Genomic DNA, 19,567 nt, shown 5'->3' on the forward strand with positions numbered 1-19,567 from the left:
GAGTAGTGCGAGTGCAGGTGGTCTTCGCTGATGTCGTACAGGTTGCCCAGGTGGGCGCACACGTCGCAGCGGGCCTGCGGCGAGCGCACCGTGTACAGGCCGGAGTAGCCGCTCAGCTTGGACAGGCAGGAGCGGCAGTGTCCGGGGCGAAGGCCCGCCGTGGCAGAGCCGCCGCCGCCGCCGCCGCCGCCTCCGGGGGCGTCGAAGGAACCGCTGGTTTTATCCTTCGCACTGCGAGGAAAAAACGCCATAATCACAACACGGACGCGCGCGAGATGATTGCAACGGCGGCGGCGGCGGCGGCGGCTACCTGCTGTGCGTGTAGGTGCTGTACTTCTTGTCCTTCAGGGAGTGCAGGTCGGCCTCGGCGCTGTGGCTGTGGTGCAGCAGGCTGGCGCTCAGCTGCAGCACCGGGGCGTCGTGCCCGTGCGGGTAGGCGGCGTCGGCGGGGAACAAATCGGGAGGGTAGTGGTCGTCCCCGCCTTGGCTGTCACGCTGGTACGGCGGCGCCGACTGGAGGCTGGCCTGGTCCGAGTCGATGGAGTAGATCTTGGATCCGCCGCCGCCGCTGCCGCCGCCGCCCCGCTTCCTCAGCTGGTTGACGGGCTTGAAGCCGCCCCTCGCCGCCATGGACTCGGAGTCCTTGTGCGACGGCGGGCGGCTGGAGCACTCGGAGATGTCGGAGTGCGGCGGCTCTTCCGGGAGGTAGCGCTGGCTCTTCATCTGCGGCGGGCCGGGCCCGGGCGCGGGGGCGGGGCTAGCCCCGGGGGACGCCGCGCTCGGCTGCGTCTTCAGCGTCTCCACGCTCTTCTTCCACAGGGCGCGGGGTTTGGACGGCGGGCACGCCGGCGCCGCCAGCCGGGTCTTGCCGTTGTCGTTGGTGACGGACAGCTGCGGCTTGCCGGGGCTGGTCTGGAGCGCCGGGCCTTTCTGTTGCCCGGGAAACGGCGCGGCGTTGTTGAGGAGGTTTTTGTGTCGGCCGGACAATGACAGGAAACCCTGCGGGCCGGTGGCGTTGCTATAGAGACCGGGACCCTTCGGAGGCAGGCCGTGGAGCGAGTTACCTAGGAGACGAGCAGAGATGCGCCTCAGACGGCGGACGCCGACGGACGAGGCGTGCGGGAAGCGGCGCCGAGCCTACCTTTGCCCGACACCATGTCCAGGATGCTGGGCTGCAGCAGCACCGTGTTGCGCTTCGGAGACGACAAGGCGATGGACTTGGCCGACTTGAGAAGGTGCAGCATGTTGGCCTGCGGGCTGAAGTCCAGCTCCGGAGTCTTCTTCTTCATGTCGATGTGCACGCCGTGGATGCAGCTCCATATTCCCTGAGAGGAGGCCAACGTACAGTTAGATGTGTCAGCGCGGGGATACGAGATGTTTGCTCCTCCGCCTCCTGGCGGGAAGGTCCCGAGTTCTCGGTTCTCCAAAAACAGCATGCAGGAGGTTCACCGAGTCGGGAGAACATCCTCCATGGATCCAGGATGAGCGTGGATGATGAACAGATGGATCTTCATTCTCCGCACGGATCAACGTTTCCCTGCAAACCCGCGTTTTATCCCAGAATATTTTCAGATGGAGAATTTAATTTAGGTGATGATGTCACAGGGGTGTATGTGTGTTAGTGCGGGGAGATGTTCTTCCACGAGCCACTTAACCTCCAGCCTCGCCGCGCCGATGGCACACACACACACACACACACACACACACACTGGTGCACAAATCGCACTCTTTTTGTAAACCACTTGATGTGTGAAACGCTGCTCGTCTGGAATAAAAGCCCTGCCGCACACAGAGACATGACACATGAATTATGGAGGGCTGGTCTGGTCTGGCTCTGCTCATTTATAAATTGTGTGTTTGTGTGGGTGTAGGTGTGTGTGTGTGTGTGTGTGTGTGTGTGTGTGTGTGTGTGTGTGTGCGGTCGAATCCGTACCTCACCTTCTCTGCACCTGAGAATGGTGAACTGTTTGAACCTGGTTTTCACCAGACCTGTGTGTGTGTGTGTGTGTGTGTGTGTGTGTGTGTGTGTGTGTGTGTGTGTGTGAGCGAGTGTTTGCCCCCCCCCCTCCCGCCGCTCCAATCCCACAGTAATTTCATCCTCCTGCAACCCAGCCGAGCCTCCGTCACGCACACACACTCTCCCTCCATGACAGCTTCACGTTCACTCATTCATCTGCATGAGGTCCTGGTGAGAAGGTCCAGCAGGTCCGGACGCAGACCGCCGCGCACGCTCACGTGCACGTTCACACCTACGGCTGCTTTTAGAGATTTGTGTCGAACCGGAAAATAAAAACCCACGCAACGCATGTAACTCCACACACACACACACACACACACACACATCCGGTCACTGACGGGCTGCTCAGCCTGCTGGAGATGAAGGTTTCACCGGATAGTGCAGAGAGATGATACATCAGAGGGGAGAAGATGAGGGTCCTCAGCAGCTCGGTGGGTCAGAAAACCTGCCCTGACAACGTCCATGAAGGACCAGAAGGACCAGAGCTGGGGTTCCTCACCAGGGAGGAAGGCAAACTAGATATACAGCTCTGGAATATTCATCAGGGATGGATCTGTGGAGCAGCAGGGACGGGATGGAGGGATAACCAACCAACCAACCAACCAACCAACCAACCAACCAACCAACTAAACCAAAGACAAACCACTTTATAGCTACGGTAACTGTTTGGGTTTCTCCACCAATCTACCTGGATCTGACAACCACAACATCTCCCCTGGACTGCATGTGTTCTGCTGCTGGACTTCCACCTGTGGGACGCTGGACCGGCTGAAGGGTGCAACCATCGGAAGCGTGGGGAGGAACAACCACTGCTGCCTGGGTACGGCGCACCTGGACAATCCCTGGCAAGCTCCCGGTGTCGCTCCAAACTGCCAGGTGCAGCTAGCCGGCGACCTGAGCAGGCTGGCTGGCTGGCTAGCCGGCTAGCCTCTCGAAACTCCGGATCCCACCGGCGACCTAAAGCAGGCTGGCTGGCTAGCTAGCCGGCTACCTGAGCGGGCTGGCTGGCTGGCTAGCCGGCTGGCCTCTCGAAAGTCCAGACCCTGATGGTGACCTGAGGAGGCTGGTTGGCTAGCTAGCCTGCTAGCCTCTCGAAACTCCAGACCCCGACGGCGACCTGAGCAGGCTGGCTGGCTAGCTAGCCGGCTAGCCTCTCGAAACTCCGGACCCCGATGGTGACCCGAGCAGGCTGGTTGGCAAGCTAGCCTGCTAGCCTCTCAAAACCCCAGACCCCGACGGCGACCTGAGCAGGCTGGCTGGCTAGCTACCCGGCGACCTGAGCGGGCTGGCTGGCTAGCTAGCCGACAACCTGAGTGTACTGGCTAGCTGGCTAGCCTCTCGTAACTCCGGAGCCCGACGGCGACCTGAGCAGGCTGACTGGCTAGCTAGCCGGCGACGTGAGCAGGCCGGCTGGCTAGCTAGCCGGCTAGCCTCTCGAAACTCCGGATCCCGACGGCGCCTAGCAAGACGGCATTTCCATCGGCCGAAACCTGCTCGCTCCTCCTGCTCCACCATCTCTCCCTCCACCAGCAACCATCTCCGACATCCAGCTCCAGCACTCGCCTCCTCACAGCTCGGCTATGACACTCGGCCGCACACCGAAGCAGCTCCTCCAGCTCCTCCCTGGACTTCCTCCCCCCGCGGAGCTCCATAATCATGGACTTCTTCCCAATAATTGAGTGTATGTTCTGTGTCTTCTGTTTTTTACTTGTGAAGCGTCTTTGAGTGCCATGAAAAGCGCAACACAAATCTTATTATCATTATTATTATAAGAGGGGGAATGGTTGGATTGCTATTTTTAGGTCATCGTACTTTATTGATGCCTTGCGGAAAATGGTCTCCAGATGATGTGTGAAGGAGAAGGAGTGTCCATCTAAAGCCCGGCGGGCGTCTGAGGAACCGAAACGTGAAACCCCGACTTGCAGGAACCTTCACGTTCTTCCATCCATTTGAACACTCGGTTCTGTGAAGGCACCGTGAGAAGGATTCTCGTGTATCTTCTCCTCACCCTGCTGATGGTGAAGAGCAGCCCGGGCCTCCCCGAGCAGACGCCGGTGAAGCAGTATCTCAGCCTCCAGTAGAACAGGTGCTCCGAGATGAAGGTGAGGATGGAGAGGCCCATGGCCGTGGCCAGCATGTAGAAGACGCCCGCCATGTTGTCCACGTCCAGCTGGCTGGACATCACCTCGTTCTTCTCGTTGTGGCAGATCCCGGTGAGCCACTGGGCCTCCAGCTCCTCCATCTCACCTGCCGGAGGCCAGAGGAGGCGAAGGTGAGGGGAGGGTTTGAGGGACAAAGACGGAGGAGGTGATGGAGGAGACGGTGTAGTGTAACGGAAAGATGGAATGGGTGGTGATGGAGCGATGAAGAAGGCTGGAATCATGCCTCCCTTCCTCGAAACCAAGCGCTTTAGCCGTTCCAGCGGTTTGATTCTTTTTATTCCCCCATTTGCACCATCTCACAGGACCATTACTCCACGGGACAACCCGGAGGAGTAAACATCACACGGCACGCCACACACACACACACACACACACACACACACACATGGACACACAGTAATGATGATGAAATGGCGTGTTAAGAGTAGCCCCTGATAGCTTTCTGGAAGAGGGAGGAAGAACCTCACCGTCTCCGATGATGCCCAGAATGGCCAGGTCCACCAGGCGCTTCCAGTAGGACCCCTTCTGCAGGGCGATCCCGTAACCCGTGGTGGCGAAGATGTAGCCGCTGCCGATGGTGACCAGCTTGCAGCCGTCGTCCCTGCCGGCCATGTAGTTCAGCACCGCCGCGTCGTAGATGAACGCGTCCAGCTTCCTGCGAGGCGACCGCAATGTCAAGATCTGCAGGTGCCCGTGGGGTTCAGAAGATGCAGGTTACCGAGGACGGATTCACCACAACGTGCCACGGGAGGAACGTCAGGTTCCTCTAGCGGCGCCCGTAACTAGGGGCTCCTGCAACATCAGCCTATGTGGAGATGGTGGCCTCTCCTCCATAAGCAGGGTATCGCTAGTGAAGAAGGTTCCTCTGGTTGTACAAGTAAGGCTGCCACCCCAACGCTCTCCAAACTCCATACAAGGATGTCATGGTTCCACAAATACACCACCTGGACCAGAAGCTCTGGAGCCAGGTCCATCTCAGCTTCTGCTCCTTCACCAGACACGCCGATCCTCCGTGATGATTTACCGACTTCACCTTCTCTGGTTGTGAGGAGCTTTAGTGTCCTCCTGTGAGAATCCCCCCCCCCCCCCGGTTGTCCACCCTCCTCCTTCTTCTCCACCGCGCAGACAAAGACCACGGTTTAATTGAGGCCTCTGAAGGGGTGGAGGTGTGACATGTTGTCTGGATCTATAACTCAGCCCGGTTATGGAGCGGCCTCCCCTCGCCAGGGTTAATCCTGCCTCCTCGCCGGAGCGCCATGGGGATTGGCTGCGGCGGCGCGACGCCCGCCGTCGCCGCGTTTGCCGTTTCCAAACAACCGTCTCGCTGGGGAGAGAAGATTGCTGGGAAGCGGCTTAAGACACGCCGGCGTTTTCTAAATCGACCCGATTCCCTCCAGCGTCGGGAGCCTCCAAAGAAGTCCCCTTCCCTGGGAATCGTGACGAGTTCTACGTCTTCTGTTCTAGCCCAGGGTGCTCAAGATCTTCGCCAACAACCGTCAACATTTCCCCTTTTTAAAGGAAATCAAATCACAGTCGGCCCTCATGAGAACCAAGTTGGAGAGCTAAGCTACGTTAGCCATTGAAAAGGACAGGCAGTCAGAGATTCCTGATGGTAAGGTCCAATGGCCTTCAGGAACCTGCGGGCGAACGGGACTGAACTAATGAGCCTCTCGGATGTTTTCTTAAAACCCTATCGGAGCCACGTGATTGGCTGGCACTCCGGCAGCTCCGAGGCCTTTTGTTTCAACCGAGCCCCTCCTCCTCGACCGGGTCCCGTCATCATTCTGAGGCGACAGGTTCAATTCAACCCTAAGCGGCGCAATTTGTACCTGACGCAGCCAATCCCCCCGCCGTGAGCCCCGTACGTCCAGGCTCGCCAGAAACCTGAGCTTGATGTACGACCTGACCGGATACGCCGCCAGTGGGAGCCGCGAGCAGAGCAGCACCCTGTTCCTCCGGACGCTTTCAGGTAGGGGGGTTTTAAGAACACGCCGGCTAAAATTTGCTTCAAGGAAGTCGCCTCCTCCGGGGGAACCTTTTGGTCTTGCATTGCCACAGGCGGTGAAGGACCAGGGTACGGACCAACTCCACTCTCAAAAGCATACCGCCCAAGACAAAGAAGAGGAAGACGACATGCACAACATGAAGGTGGAAGCTGCCACGGCGTTCTTGGAATGATAACCATTGACCATCAGATGGTTGAGGTGTTTTTATCTTCTCCCTGCACTGCTTCGCTTTGTGAAGAGCCCTGTTAGCCATTAGCTAACTCCAGACCAAAATGTAGATGTTCCTATGTGAGCCCTGGAAACCCCTCTGAGGAGCAGCTCGGACCTCTTCCTTGCTCTATTTTGTCCAGAGAAAACATCTGACCAGCGACCAGGGCAGTCAAAATGGCACTCCAGGATACACAAGACGTATCTGGTAATGGGTGTGGCCAATGAGTTCTACCAATCACCAAGCATCTATGTCGCACAGGTTCCTACTGAAGCGTGAAAAGACCCTGCCTCGGAGAAGGAGCTAAGAGGGTTCTAGGAGCTGAGATGGCCCCTGGTTCCTCTGCTGTCCCAACGCACAAGGAGCCTCCTAGGCAGGTGCAGAAGAGGTCTGTAAGGACCATATGGACATGGAGAAAGTGGAACTCCGAGCATCCTGAGCTCTGAACAACAAGCATCTCCTTCTGCTCTGTGCTTTCTGTCTCTATCATCCACCAAAGACCACGAGGCAATTACAAACAATACATCCCTCTAATTTTAGATGTTGGCGTCCCGGGTGGCCTCTGGGATGCGAGTGGCCCCGAGGAGTGAGGCTCGCCGAGTGAGCGATCACTCCTGCCGGGTCATTTCAGAGGAGCAAACAATCCCGTACGATCCGGGCCTATTAGAGGGGGAGACGGCAAACAGACCGGCTCTGCTTGATAAGTGTCTGTAATTGAATTCAAAATGGGGAAAAAGTGGAGAATTTCCATTTATCTGGCCATTAGATGCATAAAATGCGCCGCCGCCTCCTGTCCGTTGGTTTGTTTTAAGGGGGGGGAGAAGAGGTAGCAAACTCGGAGTCAAATTAAAACGCTTGTTTTGGCAGTTTTCCTCTCAGCAGCAGCAGAAACAAAACCCCGTAATGAGCGCTCCAAGGCAGCGTCTGCAATTTAAACCGCCGGTGACAGAAACATTCGCCGCGAGCCGGCGCCGAGGCCCCGAGGGCTCGGACCGCTCGCTGCCAAACCCCGTTTTGTTTGCCTTCCCGCGGCCTTAATCACGCGCGCTTCCTCCGAGCGCAACCGCCCTTTCAGGTGCCGGTGAGGCAGGTGGTATTACCCGGTCTTGAGGCTGACCAGGGCGTCCTGCACGCCGTTCTGGTGGTACTTGGTCATGTACTGGTGCATGTCGGGGTAGTTCTTGCGGATGTTGCGCTCCGTGCTGCCGTTGGGCACCGTCCCGAAGCGGAAGGGCGGGGAGTAGGAGTACGGGCTCTGGAACTGGAGGTGGAGAAGAAGAAGAAGAAGAAGAAGAGACAGACGGTCAAACAAGACCAGGAGAAAACCTGGAGAGCTGCATTCAGAGAAGGTGAAAGGCTCCAGTGGTCTTTTAGGGTATCTTTTAGGGTATCTTTTTGGGTATCTTTTAGGGTATCTTTTTGGGTATCTTTTAGGGTATCTTTTAGGGTATCTTTTTGGGTAGTGGACTAGTAGGTGAGCAAGTGTCAGTGGAGACCTGACTCCTCCTCAGGTGGCAGGTGGCGACCATAGAGACCTGCTTCAGAGCGGTGATGGAGACCCAGGGGACCTCCTCTAGGACTAGAGGTCCACCCTGAATGAAACATTTGTCTCCAAACACTCCTTTTGTTTCTGAAGACCACCTGCAAGAAGCAGGTGAGCGGCAGACAACGAGCCATCACCCCAATGTCAGACAACAACAAAAAGAGGAAGCAAAGAAGGAGATGCAGATGTTTGAGAACCAGGGAGGGACAAACAGAGGTGGTGGAGAAGGACAAGTGACAAGAAGAGACAGTAAAGTGGACCCATCAGTCTTCATCGCTGTGTGTCCACTGTAGCGTAAGGCTGGCCGGGGTTCTGCTGACACTGCCAAGCCCTGGAAACGACACACTCACACACACACACACACACACACACACACACACACACACACACACATCCAAAAACATGCTTCTTTGATCCATGCAGGCTGTGTTGGTGTGTGTACGCCCCCGGGTCTGCTGTTAGAGTGGTGACAGCTCCGGCCAGAGGGTTTGGACTGTTGAAGCCCGAGGGCGTTCTCCAGAGAGTCCTGTCTGGCTGCAGGGCCGGCGGCCGTGACATGAGAAACCCCCGCTGCCAATGTGTGTGTGTGTGTGTGTGTTGAGCGTGTGATCCCACCTTCTTGTCAGACAGTCCAGTGACTTGGTCCACAAACTCCTCCTGGATCATGAAGGCGGCCAAGTTGGCCGTGTAGGAGGCCAGGAAGATGACGGCGAAGAAGGCCCACACCGAGACGATGAACTTGCTGGTGGTTCCCTTAGGGTTCTGCACCGGGACCGAGTTGTTGAAGACCAGACCCCACAGCAGCCAGATGGCCTTTCCGATGGTGAAGGACGGGCCGTGCGGGTCTGAGCGCCACGGGGAGGAAGCACAGGGAGGCATCGTCACGTCACATGTCGTACCTCCGATCGGGCGTCTGGTGTTATGCCTGAAGTTCAAAAGTGGAACCCGGAACCCGGAGATAACGTCTGAACGGACCGATTCCCGTTCGTGTCCCACCGTGACCCGCCATCCTCGTCCGGGACGGATGATGGAGGACGTTTTTATTTGGGATGATATTAAAGATCCGGTGGAGAGTTTAGCCTTGGCACAAAGACGGTCACCCCCTCCCTCCGCCCTCGCCAACGTCCTCCACCCTTTGCTTGAAGGCGTCCAATTCAGGCGTCACTTTGAAAGTGACTCTTTACAGCTTTGGAGGCGCCTGAGCAGAAAGTCTCCATCTGCAGGACCCAACTGAAACTCATTCATTCATTCATTCATTCATTCATTCATTCCCCTGTCCTGTTTTGAGGAGCATTATGGGATGTACCGTAGACACACACAACCATTCACACACCATATGGACGATGCGACCGTTCACCCTCTCATCCAAATGTTATATAGAGTCATAAAACCATTCATCCTTTCATTCACACGTCATATAGATGGATAAAACTATTCACCCTCTCATTCGTACATCGTAGGGAGACACAACCGTTCACTCTTTCATTCACGCACCATATAGATCAGGGGTGTCAAACATACAAAGGGGTTCGACCAGGCCCGCAGTATGATTTTGAAAGTGAAAAAATGCATAAAAGACAAGGATTTATTTTTTTTTAATTAAATGCAATTCAAGAATTTTCACTATTTTGGTCAGAGTAGACGGCAATCTGCATCACTGAGACGGACCAATCAGCAGACGTTATCAATGCACCACCTGCTGCTTGTTATGAAGTTGTTTTTACCCTGTTCTCCACCTCCTGCTACTCCCTCATTAGCCAAAATGTCTTTATCAAAATAGAGAAAAGTAGATAAAGAGTGTAGAATTTTCAAAGAAGAACGGACTACGTCCTATTTATTTACGGAGACGCACAGGAAACCTTTGTGCTTGGCGTGTTTGCAACAAGTTTCGGTATTTAAAGAGTATAATATACGGCGCCACTACGAGACTCATCAGAGTGAAAAATATGACAGCTTGCAAAGAAACTGAGAAGAGATAAGATCGACCAATCACTGGCAGGTCTGAGGAAACAGCGTCCACTTTCACCCATAGCTGAGGAATCAGTGACGCAGCGGTAAAAGCCAGCTAGCTAATTGCTAGCAAAAATGTGCAATTTAAAGTTAGTCACCAGCTTCACTACAAAAGAATATGGTGGAATTCAATTTTCATGCAACTCCATGCATTTTCAGTATGTATTGTATGTGTTTGCATGTTTCATGGATGAAGTTTACACATTTACAGGTGAACACTTTCTTCTTTACACATTTAATAGCACTCTCTTTAGTTTGTAAGGTGTAGGCAGGGATTCAATTCAGATTTTATATGCACATGTGGAAATGGTTTGAAAATCCCTTTCTTTATAAGTCTCATGTAATCTTAAAGTGCATTACTATATTTTTCAATACCAATTACTTGTTAAAGTTTTGTGCCCTTGTACGATCAGTGGGATCACATGATTGCAATTCATACATGTGAATGATAGAAGTAAATTTCACGTTTGTCGAAGGAAACATGAGGCGCTCACGCCGCCGCCCCGACCCGACCCGCTCCGGGCCGGACCGGACCGGACCACCAAGACCAAGACCACCTCCAGGCGGAGCTAAGATCAGGCAGGCGGGACGCGACTCCAGCCCGTCTGCATGAACAGCCGAGGGGAGAGAGAAAACAACCCTTGTGTGTGTGTGTGTGTGTGTGTGTGTGTGTGTGTGTTATTCAGAGTAAACTGATTATAATGATGCTGTTGATTTATATAAGTGTGTTAGGATGTGCTACAAGGGATGGGAGAAAAAAAATCAAAGAAAACTAATCCAGCGGGTCGACGGGCCTCATCTGATTTGAATGTTAAATCTGGAACGGGTGCCGGCGGGGCGTCCGGAGGACGGCGTCACCGACGCTCGGCGAAAGACGGGGTCGCTATAAAAAACCCCGGCCCGGCGGCGGCGGCGAGGCGGTTTACCTTTGCCCTGCGCCAGGTTGCGGTTGAAGCCCAGCGGGCTGACGAACTCAAAGAGGAAGACGGCGATGGCGGTGACGATCAGCAGCATCACGAACATCATCACCCACACCGATGCACTGAACGGCTCTGAGGGGAGAGACGGAGAGACAGACGGAGAGAAGAGAGAGAGAGAGAGAGAGAGAGAGAGAGAGAGAGAGAGAGAGAGAGAGAGAGAGAGAGAGAGAGAGAGAGAGGAGAAGCAAGGGAACGGAGAGACATCGGATGAGAAACAAGGAGGAGAGCTGGGGGAAGGAAGGAGGAGATGACAGAACACACAGGGAGGAGGAGGGATGGAAGGATGGAAGGATGGAGGGATGGTAAAGGGAGGGATTAGGAATGGAGGGATGGAAGGATGAAGGGTAGCAAGATGAATGGATGGAAGGATGAGTGATGGAGGGATGAGGTATGACGGGTGGAGGGATGAGGGATAAATGATGGAGGGAGTGAGAGAGAATGGAGGGATGAGTGATGGAGGGATGAGGAATGGAGGGATGAAGGGATGGATGGATGGATGAGTGATGAATGGATGGAAGGAATAGGGGTGAGGAATGGAGGGATGGAGGGAAGGGGGAGTGATGGAAAGATGAGAGATGGTGGGATGAGGGATGGAGAGGTGGACAAATGGAGGGATGAGTGATGGAGGGATGAGGCATGGAGGGATGAAGGGATGATGGATGAGTGATGAACGGATGGAAGGAATAGGGGTGAGGAATGCAGGGATGGAGGGATGGAGGGATGATGAGGTATGGAGAGGTGGACAAATGGAGGGATGAGTGATGGAGGGATGAGGGGTGGAGGGATGAGGGATAAATGATGGAGGGAGTGAGAGGGAATGGAGGGATGAGGAATGGAGGGATGAAGGGATGATGGATGAGTGATGAACGGATGGAAGGAGTAAGGGTGAGGAATGGAGGGATGGAGGGATGGAAGGATGGAAGGATGGAGGGATGGAGGGATGGTAAAGGGAGGGATTAGGAATGGAGGGATGGAAGGATGAAGGGTAGCAAGATGAATGGATGGAGGAATGAGTGATGGAGGGATGAGGGATAAATGATGGAGGGATGAGGAATGGAGGGATGAATGGATGGAAGGAGTAAGGGTGAGGAATGGAAGGATGGAAAGATGAGAGATGGTGGGATGAGGGTGGGTGGGGTGGACAAATGGAGGGATGAGTGATGGAGGGATGATGAAGGATGGAGAGGTGGATGAATGGAGGGATGAGTGATGGAGGGATGATGAAGGATGGAGAGGTGGATGAATGGAGGGATGAGTGATGGAGTGATAGAGTGAGAGAAGATGGAGGAACAAAGGGAGTTTGATGGAGCAAATTTCCATATTTCTTATTACTCCTTTGGATTGGAGCTGAGAGGGGAGTGATCTGATCTGCTCTGCTGTGGGCATGTGTGTGTGAGTGTGTGTGTGTGTGTGTGTGTGTGTGTGTGTGTGTGTGTGTGATCTGTGTGTGTGTGATCTGTGTGTGTGTGATCAGTGTGTGTGTGATCCGTGTGTGTGTCCCTGCTCTGGGCGTTGCAGGGCACGGGTTCAGACGTCGGGCTGAGTGCCAGAGATGCTGAACTCAGTCAAATTGTGTGTGTGTGTGTGTGTGTGTGTGTGTGTGTGTGTGTGTGTGTGTGTGTGACTGCCAGGGTCGGCCAACCCTGAGAGATTGTGCGCTGAGGTGCTTCTAATAGGAGCGCGGGAGAAACTGAACCATCACTGATACCCGGGCCCAGGCTCAATACACACAATGCGCCTCCATGTCACACACACACACACACACACACACACACACACACACACACACACACACCCATACGTCCGCAGCGCGTTCATCCAACATTCATCCTCGACTCAACAAACGTCCTGATATATTCTCTCGCTGTGCCGATCACACTTTTTGGGCTCCACATGCATGGCGACACACTCCTCCGCGCCCGGTGTGTGTGTATGTGTGTGTGTGTGTGTGTGAGTATTAGAGCGTGCCTCTGACGGTACCGCGAGATATTAGACGAGTGACGGTTTCTGGTCGTGTGAGCGACCGCGGGAGAGGGCGCTTTGTCTGAGCTGACTTTTCCAAAAAAATAACCCCAAACAGCTGGCACGCTCCACTTCCTGCGCCCCGGCAGAAATCTTAATGTGCTCAGGGCGCCGAGGCCCAGATAGCGCCGTCATTTGGCGAGAATGTAGCCGCCGAATAAAATATTCCACTTTATGTGCGAGAGTTTTGCACACTTGCATGTTTCTTCATTGGATTTCTTTTTTTTCCCCTGCCCCCAGTCGTGGAGAACGTGAGTGTGAAGGAGTGTATTCACCCAGGAAGGCGGAGGGAGAAACCGTCCCGTTGCTACGCGACACCATGACGCTGATGCCGGTCTCCACGAAGGGCACGGAGAAGTCGATGACCTCCGACCTCTCCTCGTTGATGGTCAGCGAACCCACGGCCATCACCGCTTTCTTGTACACCACCTGGAGGAGGGGAGAGACCATATCGGCACGGTAACCGGCGGAGGCGGGACGAAAGACGGGACGTTTGGGTAAACAATGTGAGCCGCGCTGCGCTACGCTACGCTACGCTACGCTACGCTAATCCCCCTCGGCCGGTGCGCGGGATGTGAAATATCACTGTGACGGAGGGGGACGGATGCGGAGAATGTCAAGCGCAGTTTGCGGGCATTTCCAGACACATCGCATGAAGGAAGGCAAAAACACAGCTGTCGGATTGGCCGTCTCCGGCGGTCCGGACGCTCCTCTGACGCAGGAGGAGGAGGAGGACGGTGAAGATGATGATGTTCAGCAGAGCCCGGCTGCTGCAGGGGTTTCTGAAAGGCTGCCTGTCCAAGCTCAGGTAGGACAACCTCAGGATGGTGAGGGCGTCAGACTCCGATACACAGCGGGCTGAATTCAAAACTGGGACAAAGTTGTTGGCCAACGAAGATATATAGCGGAAAAACAACGAATCTTTTAAATGCAAATAAATACACATGCGTATATGTTACATTTTTTTTTTTTTTTAACATTATTTTTATTTACTTCACTGTGCAATATTCAGAACTGTGCAATATTTCATTGCATAACAGCTACACTACAATTTTTCTTTTTATCATACTATTATGCACTCCTTGCCTCACTTGTTTACTAAGACACTTTATAGTTTCACTGAGACACTTTATAGTTTATAGTTTATTTTTATTTCTAATTCTGCCTTTTTCTTTTCATTATTTATTACTGTTATATTTTCTGTAACTCTGGCACAACAATTTCCTTCGGGATTAATAAAGTTGTTCTTATCTTATCTTATCTTATCTTATCTTATCTTATCTTATCTTACTTCTCTTGATATGTACTGTTCTTTTTATTTTATTTTTATTTCTCACGAGTTTATTTATTTTCATATAGAGGTCTATTCTGATTCTTCCCCTCTTGACTGTAGCAGGAGCAACGAAAAGCAATTTCCCCCCCGGAGGATCGATAAAGTATTCTGATTCTGATTCCCATTTTCAGATGGACCCAAACCAGATTTGCTTGAAAACTGAATATGACACAAGCAAAGGTGGATGGTATACAATATACAACTTCATATTGCGCACATGAAAAATCCTATTTTCCTTTTCAGAGTCAGCACGGTGTCAGTATTAGCATAAGGTGACTACAAGGGTATTCATTTCACTTCCTGCACCAAAACACCAGCAGAGCATTGTGGGATTTGTAGTTTTAGCACTGTGGGCCATCATCCCTGCGGGCTAACGCTAACGGTCATTTGGTTTTGGTTCACAGGCCAAATACAATCACCTCGCGGGCCAAATGTGGCCCGCTGATGCATTTTATAAGGCCCGCGAGAACGTCTTACAAGGTCCGATTGCATTGACCACAAACTACATTTCCCACCATTCATGCCGATCATGTGACCCGCAAAGTGACTGCATCTCGCCATTTCAGATTTGAACGAGTAATTAACCTTCTCCAGGCAGATATTGCAGATTTGCGACAGCCAAATATCAGATTTTTCCTGCAACTACAACTTAATTTGAGCCTGAGAAGGTTAATATTAAAGAGTTGTTGCATTTTTTTTACATTACTTTTGGTTACATTTCTACTATATTATGCTGATGTGGCCCTGAAATGAGTTTGACACCCCTGACCCAGATGTTGGGATCACGCTGAGGTCCAAGTCATGACATCAGGCCGTGAACCTTTCCTGTGAAGGAAAACGCCTGAGCAGGTAATTAGGTCAAAGGAATAGATATATAATTCATCCATTCATCATCTGCGGGTCCCGGGGTGGGCGGAGCTTCGCCGGGCCGTGATTGGATGAGGCGGGTTCACCCCGGGCCAATCACGGGGCCACATAGAGAGACACAGAGGTTTGTAAACATCAAGCCTATCATTGGCAGATCATTCACGGGCCTCCAAAAACCTCCTGCACGAGGTGGAGGAACCCGGAGAACCCTGAGGAACCCCAGGCGGACACGTGGAGAACATGGAGACCCCACGCAGAGACGAACCCAACCAGGGGTCTTCTGGAAGCGCTAACCGCTGCGCCGCCCACATATGTACATACATATTTAAATTTAAAGAAAAAAAAGGTCCAAAGATGCCCGTTACCAGGCTGTGAGGTGGAAGTCCTCCAACTCTAATAAGCAATACGGCGCTGCCGTCATAAATTATGCATCTGGAGGGAAAGCGAGGGGCTGGGTCGGGGTGCAGGAGGAGGAGGAGGAGGAGGAGGAGCTGGGCGGCCGCAGGGGATTAAGAAGTCAAATATACAATTAAACGCTGAGAAATATTAAAAGCCGCAGAATAAATAAAACAGGAATGACGGCAATGAACGGGGTGTCTTCTAGAAGAGGGGTGGAGGACAAACCCCCTCCTCCACACCCCGGATTCCACTGAGGTTTCCATCCTGGACAAGAAGGTGTGGGTGGAGATGCGGCCGTACCTCTCCCACCATGCCGTTCCACACGTTGTTGATCTTCTTGCCGTGTTTGCCGTTGGTGACCAGATAGAGGTCGTAGGTGAACTTCACGTTCCTGGCGATCTTCTTCAGGATGTCGATGCAGAAGCCCTTGCAGCACTGCTTAATGTAGGAGCCGCCTGACGTGCTGTTGCTGCAACACACACACACACACACACACACACACACACACACAAAACAATTATTTCCTTATTTCTTCTTTTTTTTTTTTGCATATACAGTGGAGAGCTTCCTGCTCGGCCGCTCCACATCTGGCGACTCCATCAAACTGTAAAACTGGCATCACTATAGCGCCGCGTAATCATAAATACCGCCGAAGGGCACGCAGTGTGTGTGTGTGTGTGTGTGCGCGATGTGTGTGTGTGTGTGCGCGCGCATGTTCTCGTCAAAGCCGGCAAACCGAACCACATGAAAACACAGGGGTGCCGAGCAGATGCTGCTGGGCTTTAAATAGAGCCGGGCTCTGCAGAACAACCAACCCGCATGATTAAAATATCAGCTGTCCTTCCCCCCGTCTCCCTCCTCGCTCTGCTCTTCCGTCCTTTTCCTCCTCCTCCTCCTCTCTTTCCTCCTCCTCCCCCCTGATTCGCTCATCCCGTCCCATAAGGAGGTCCTCCCACGACACACCTCGGCCGCACCAAATGCAGACGGACGCCGGGGTAAACTTTCCCGACAGCCGTCGCGCGAGGAATCAAACCACATTTGAATCCCGTAATCACCCCCCCCCCTCCCCCACGCACACACACACACACACACACACACACACACACACACACACACACACACACACATGCAGACACACACCCCGCCCTGTCGGCCATCTTTGACGTGAGCCGTCCAGACTGGAACTCCGTGACCTTTTCACTCTGAGTTTTAGCCGACTGCGGTCCAAGAGGACGCTAATGGAGAAGCGACGGGTCAAAAGACCGAGCCATCAAAGGATTGATAGATCCCTCCACGGCGGCGAGATGTATCAACACGCTTGGTGTGTGTGTGTGTGTGTGTGTGTGTGTGTCATGCATAAGTCAGTGTACATACAGTGTGTGCCCCAGGTGTTTCCATACACTGTATACATTAGCTCTCTGCAGCTGAGCCCCTATGTGTCCTTATGTTGCTGTGTAAACACATAAACACACTCTCACACACACACACACACACACACACACACACACACACGTGCACAAACACAAACGGTGACGGTGTATTCCCCCCCGGGGAGGCGTGCACGGCGCGCATCTGTGCATCCGCGTCATGCTTTTGTGTCAACACGCGGGGAGCGACGGAGGTCATGCGGCGCTTCCATGTGTTTGTGGACATGCATGTTTGCGCATGAACACGGGCGACCGGGCGCAGAAACACAGAGGAGGCGCTAAAGGTGCTAAACGCGCTAAACGCGCTAAAGGCGCTAAACGCGCTAAAGGCGCTAAAGCGGCTCTTCGAGAAGCATGCTGGGTTCGGTAAATCCTCCGTGAGTGGCGATCAGACACGTTCCTCATGTTTCTCAGCACCTTCAGGTGTTCTCTGAGACAAATTACAGGCTGTAAGTGGGGGCGGGGCTGCGGGAGCCTATCCCTGCTCTGATTGGGCGAGAGTTGGACTTCAAACTGGACCTTCACACCCTCACATCTCAACCCGGAGAACCTGAGGAACACCATCCAGACACGGGGAAACCTCACATAACGGCCCCAGGTTATTGAACCAGGGACCTTCTTGCTGTGAGGCGGTAGAGCTAACGCGCTATCGTGTCCGTGGACGTCCTCAACCATCCAGGTCACCGTCAATGACGGTCAAAATCTTCTTGTCTTGGCAACTGGACTTGAATTTCTTCACTTTAAGACGTTTCAGCCCAACTTCCCAGGTATTCCCAACTGCCAGGTATTGGAACGGGCCCAGTTTATGGTGGCTTGTTATGTAAATGTAGCAAGCTAGATCTGAGGGTGATGTGATGCTGATGGGGTTTGTTGGAACCAAAGAGCAACTTAGTGAGATGACCTGGACTAGAATGTGAAAGGGTAAAGCTAAACAAAGGAGTGACACCTGTTGGATCTCATGAACTGAGGCTCATGTGGACGTTACCTGGGTGCTTCTGGTGGTGGATCTTTCCTGGTTGCTTGGAGGGTGCAGAAGGTCTTGGTTCTTCTTGGTATTGATCCAAAGCCCAATATAGGGATCGAAGAAGCCCCCCGGCAACGTCCGCAGGAGCCTCAGTCCATGTGATCCAGCAGGTGTCACTCCTTTGTTTAGCTTTACCTTTTCACATTCAGGTCCAGCTGATCCCACTAAGTTGCTCTTTTGTTCCAACGAACGGCACCTCATTAGCATAAAACCCCCTGAGACCTAGTTTCTGCAGATTAACTCGTCCGTTGACACAACGAGCCACCCAAACCCTGGCAGCTCTGTTCAGAAGCTTCACAGGTCATTAGAGGTGAAGAAGCTTCTGGCATGAGGGCTGGAACATCTTCAAGTAAAGAAATTCAAGTCTGCTAACTGCTAACTGCTAACTGCTAACTGCTAACAGCCACGCCTTGGTGCCACCTTTCTTTCCATGACATGATTATATTGTCCAATCCTTGGACATCCAGAGGTGCAGATCCTGCAGGGTCGCCCTCTGGATGCCACCAGGAGATGATTGTAACGAGCCTTCAGGAGGAGCGACGCTCTGAGAAGTGAACGTGCCCGAACGCTAATTAATGTTTACTCGCTCTGAACTTGAACGCATCAATTCGGATGCGAGCCAAATTGCAGGAATCTGAGGAAGGAAGAGTCTGTTGTACCTCGACATGCCGAGCCTCTCCTCGCCGTCCACATCCAGCAGATAATTGGAGCAAAACCAGAGATGTCAGAAAATCCAGAGGAAGTTTCTTTGAAAAACTTTAACGAGACTTTCGTCGACGATCTGCGAAATATCCGATTTTTTTTTTTCCATACACACAGTGTCATGATTGCCGCCACATGTGTGTGTTTCGGTTTCTTCTCCCACGGACAAAGAAGCTTCTGGATACTTTGTTTGTTTTAGAAACACATAATAAGCTCGGCTGATAATTCCCCATCTAAACCAGAGGTCCACCTTCACGACAAGCCTGAGGAGTTTCAAAAGAAATGCTCGTTTTTGTGGCAAATTGCATGGAGGTAGCCAGTGGTGCGGTGCAAGAAGGTCCCTGTGTGGAGTCTCCATGTTCCCCCTTCGTCGGCATGGGGTTCCTCAGGGTTCTCCTGGTTCTTCCCACAGTCCAAACCCATGCAGGAGGTTCATGGAGACCCTGATCTGCCAAGAGGTGTGGATGAGAAGGTGAGCACTTGTATGTCTCTACCTGTGGCCCTGTGATCTATCATTCCACCACCCAATGACAGCTGCGATAGGCTACAACACCCCTGAGACCCGGAGTGCTGGACAGAATGAATTCAATTCAAATAAATGACTTGAGTTATGTTTTTAGCGTTAAATTTGTAGGTCCAGCAAGGGTTCGTGGGTAATTCAATGTGTCCCGTGAGTGAGCAGGGCCGAGGTGCGAGTGCAGAACGGCGGCGCTAAGAGGTGATTCTCGGGAGCAGGAAAGCAGCCGTGTCGGGTAAAACGGCGAAAAAGAACAAAAGGAGGCTCTTCCGATTCAGAGTCGTGCTGTGGGAAATGAGAGCATTCTGGGAAGCGGGAGCACCATTCACAGTAATCAACCTCCAGCAGAG

The 19,567-nt window shown here is 53.0% G+C and overlaps 1 protein-coding gene across 1 annotated transcript in view; it reads right to left on the minus strand.

The window, feature by feature from the left end:
- grin2ab (glutamate receptor, ionotropic, N-methyl D-aspartate 2A, b) overlaps window positions 1-19,567 on the minus strand; it is a 107,722-nt gene that overhangs the window by 849 nt on the left and 87,306 nt on the right. The window contains exons 11-20 of the mRNA XM_086157584.1: window positions 15,848-16,016; window positions 13,224-13,377; window positions 10,873-10,998; window positions 8,552-8,781; window positions 7,494-7,654; window positions 4,642-4,834; window positions 4,026-4,259; window positions 1,142-1,325; window positions 311-1,064; window positions 1-231 (exon numbers count right to left, since the gene is read on the minus strand). The exon at window positions 1-231 is cut by the window's left edge and continues 849 nt beyond it. Of these exons, the coding sequence (XP_086013710.1) occupies window positions 1-231; window positions 311-1,064; window positions 1,142-1,325; window positions 4,026-4,259; window positions 4,642-4,834; window positions 7,494-7,654; window positions 8,552-8,781; window positions 10,873-10,998; window positions 13,224-13,377; window positions 15,848-16,016 (2,436 nt within the window). The remainder of the gene's footprint in view (window positions 232-310; window positions 1,065-1,141; window positions 1,326-4,025; window positions 4,260-4,641; window positions 4,835-7,493; window positions 7,655-8,551; window positions 8,782-10,872; window positions 10,999-13,223; window positions 13,378-15,847; window positions 16,017-19,567) is intronic.

This window comes from Fistularia commersonii, chromosome 12 (assembly GCF_037954325.1).
Source record: "Fistularia commersonii isolate RoL2024-O1a breed Wild chromosome 12, RoL_Fcom_v1.0, whole genome shotgun sequence".
NCBI classification, from domain to species: Eukaryota; Metazoa; Chordata; class Actinopteri; order Syngnathiformes; family Fistulariidae; genus Fistularia; species Fistularia commersonii.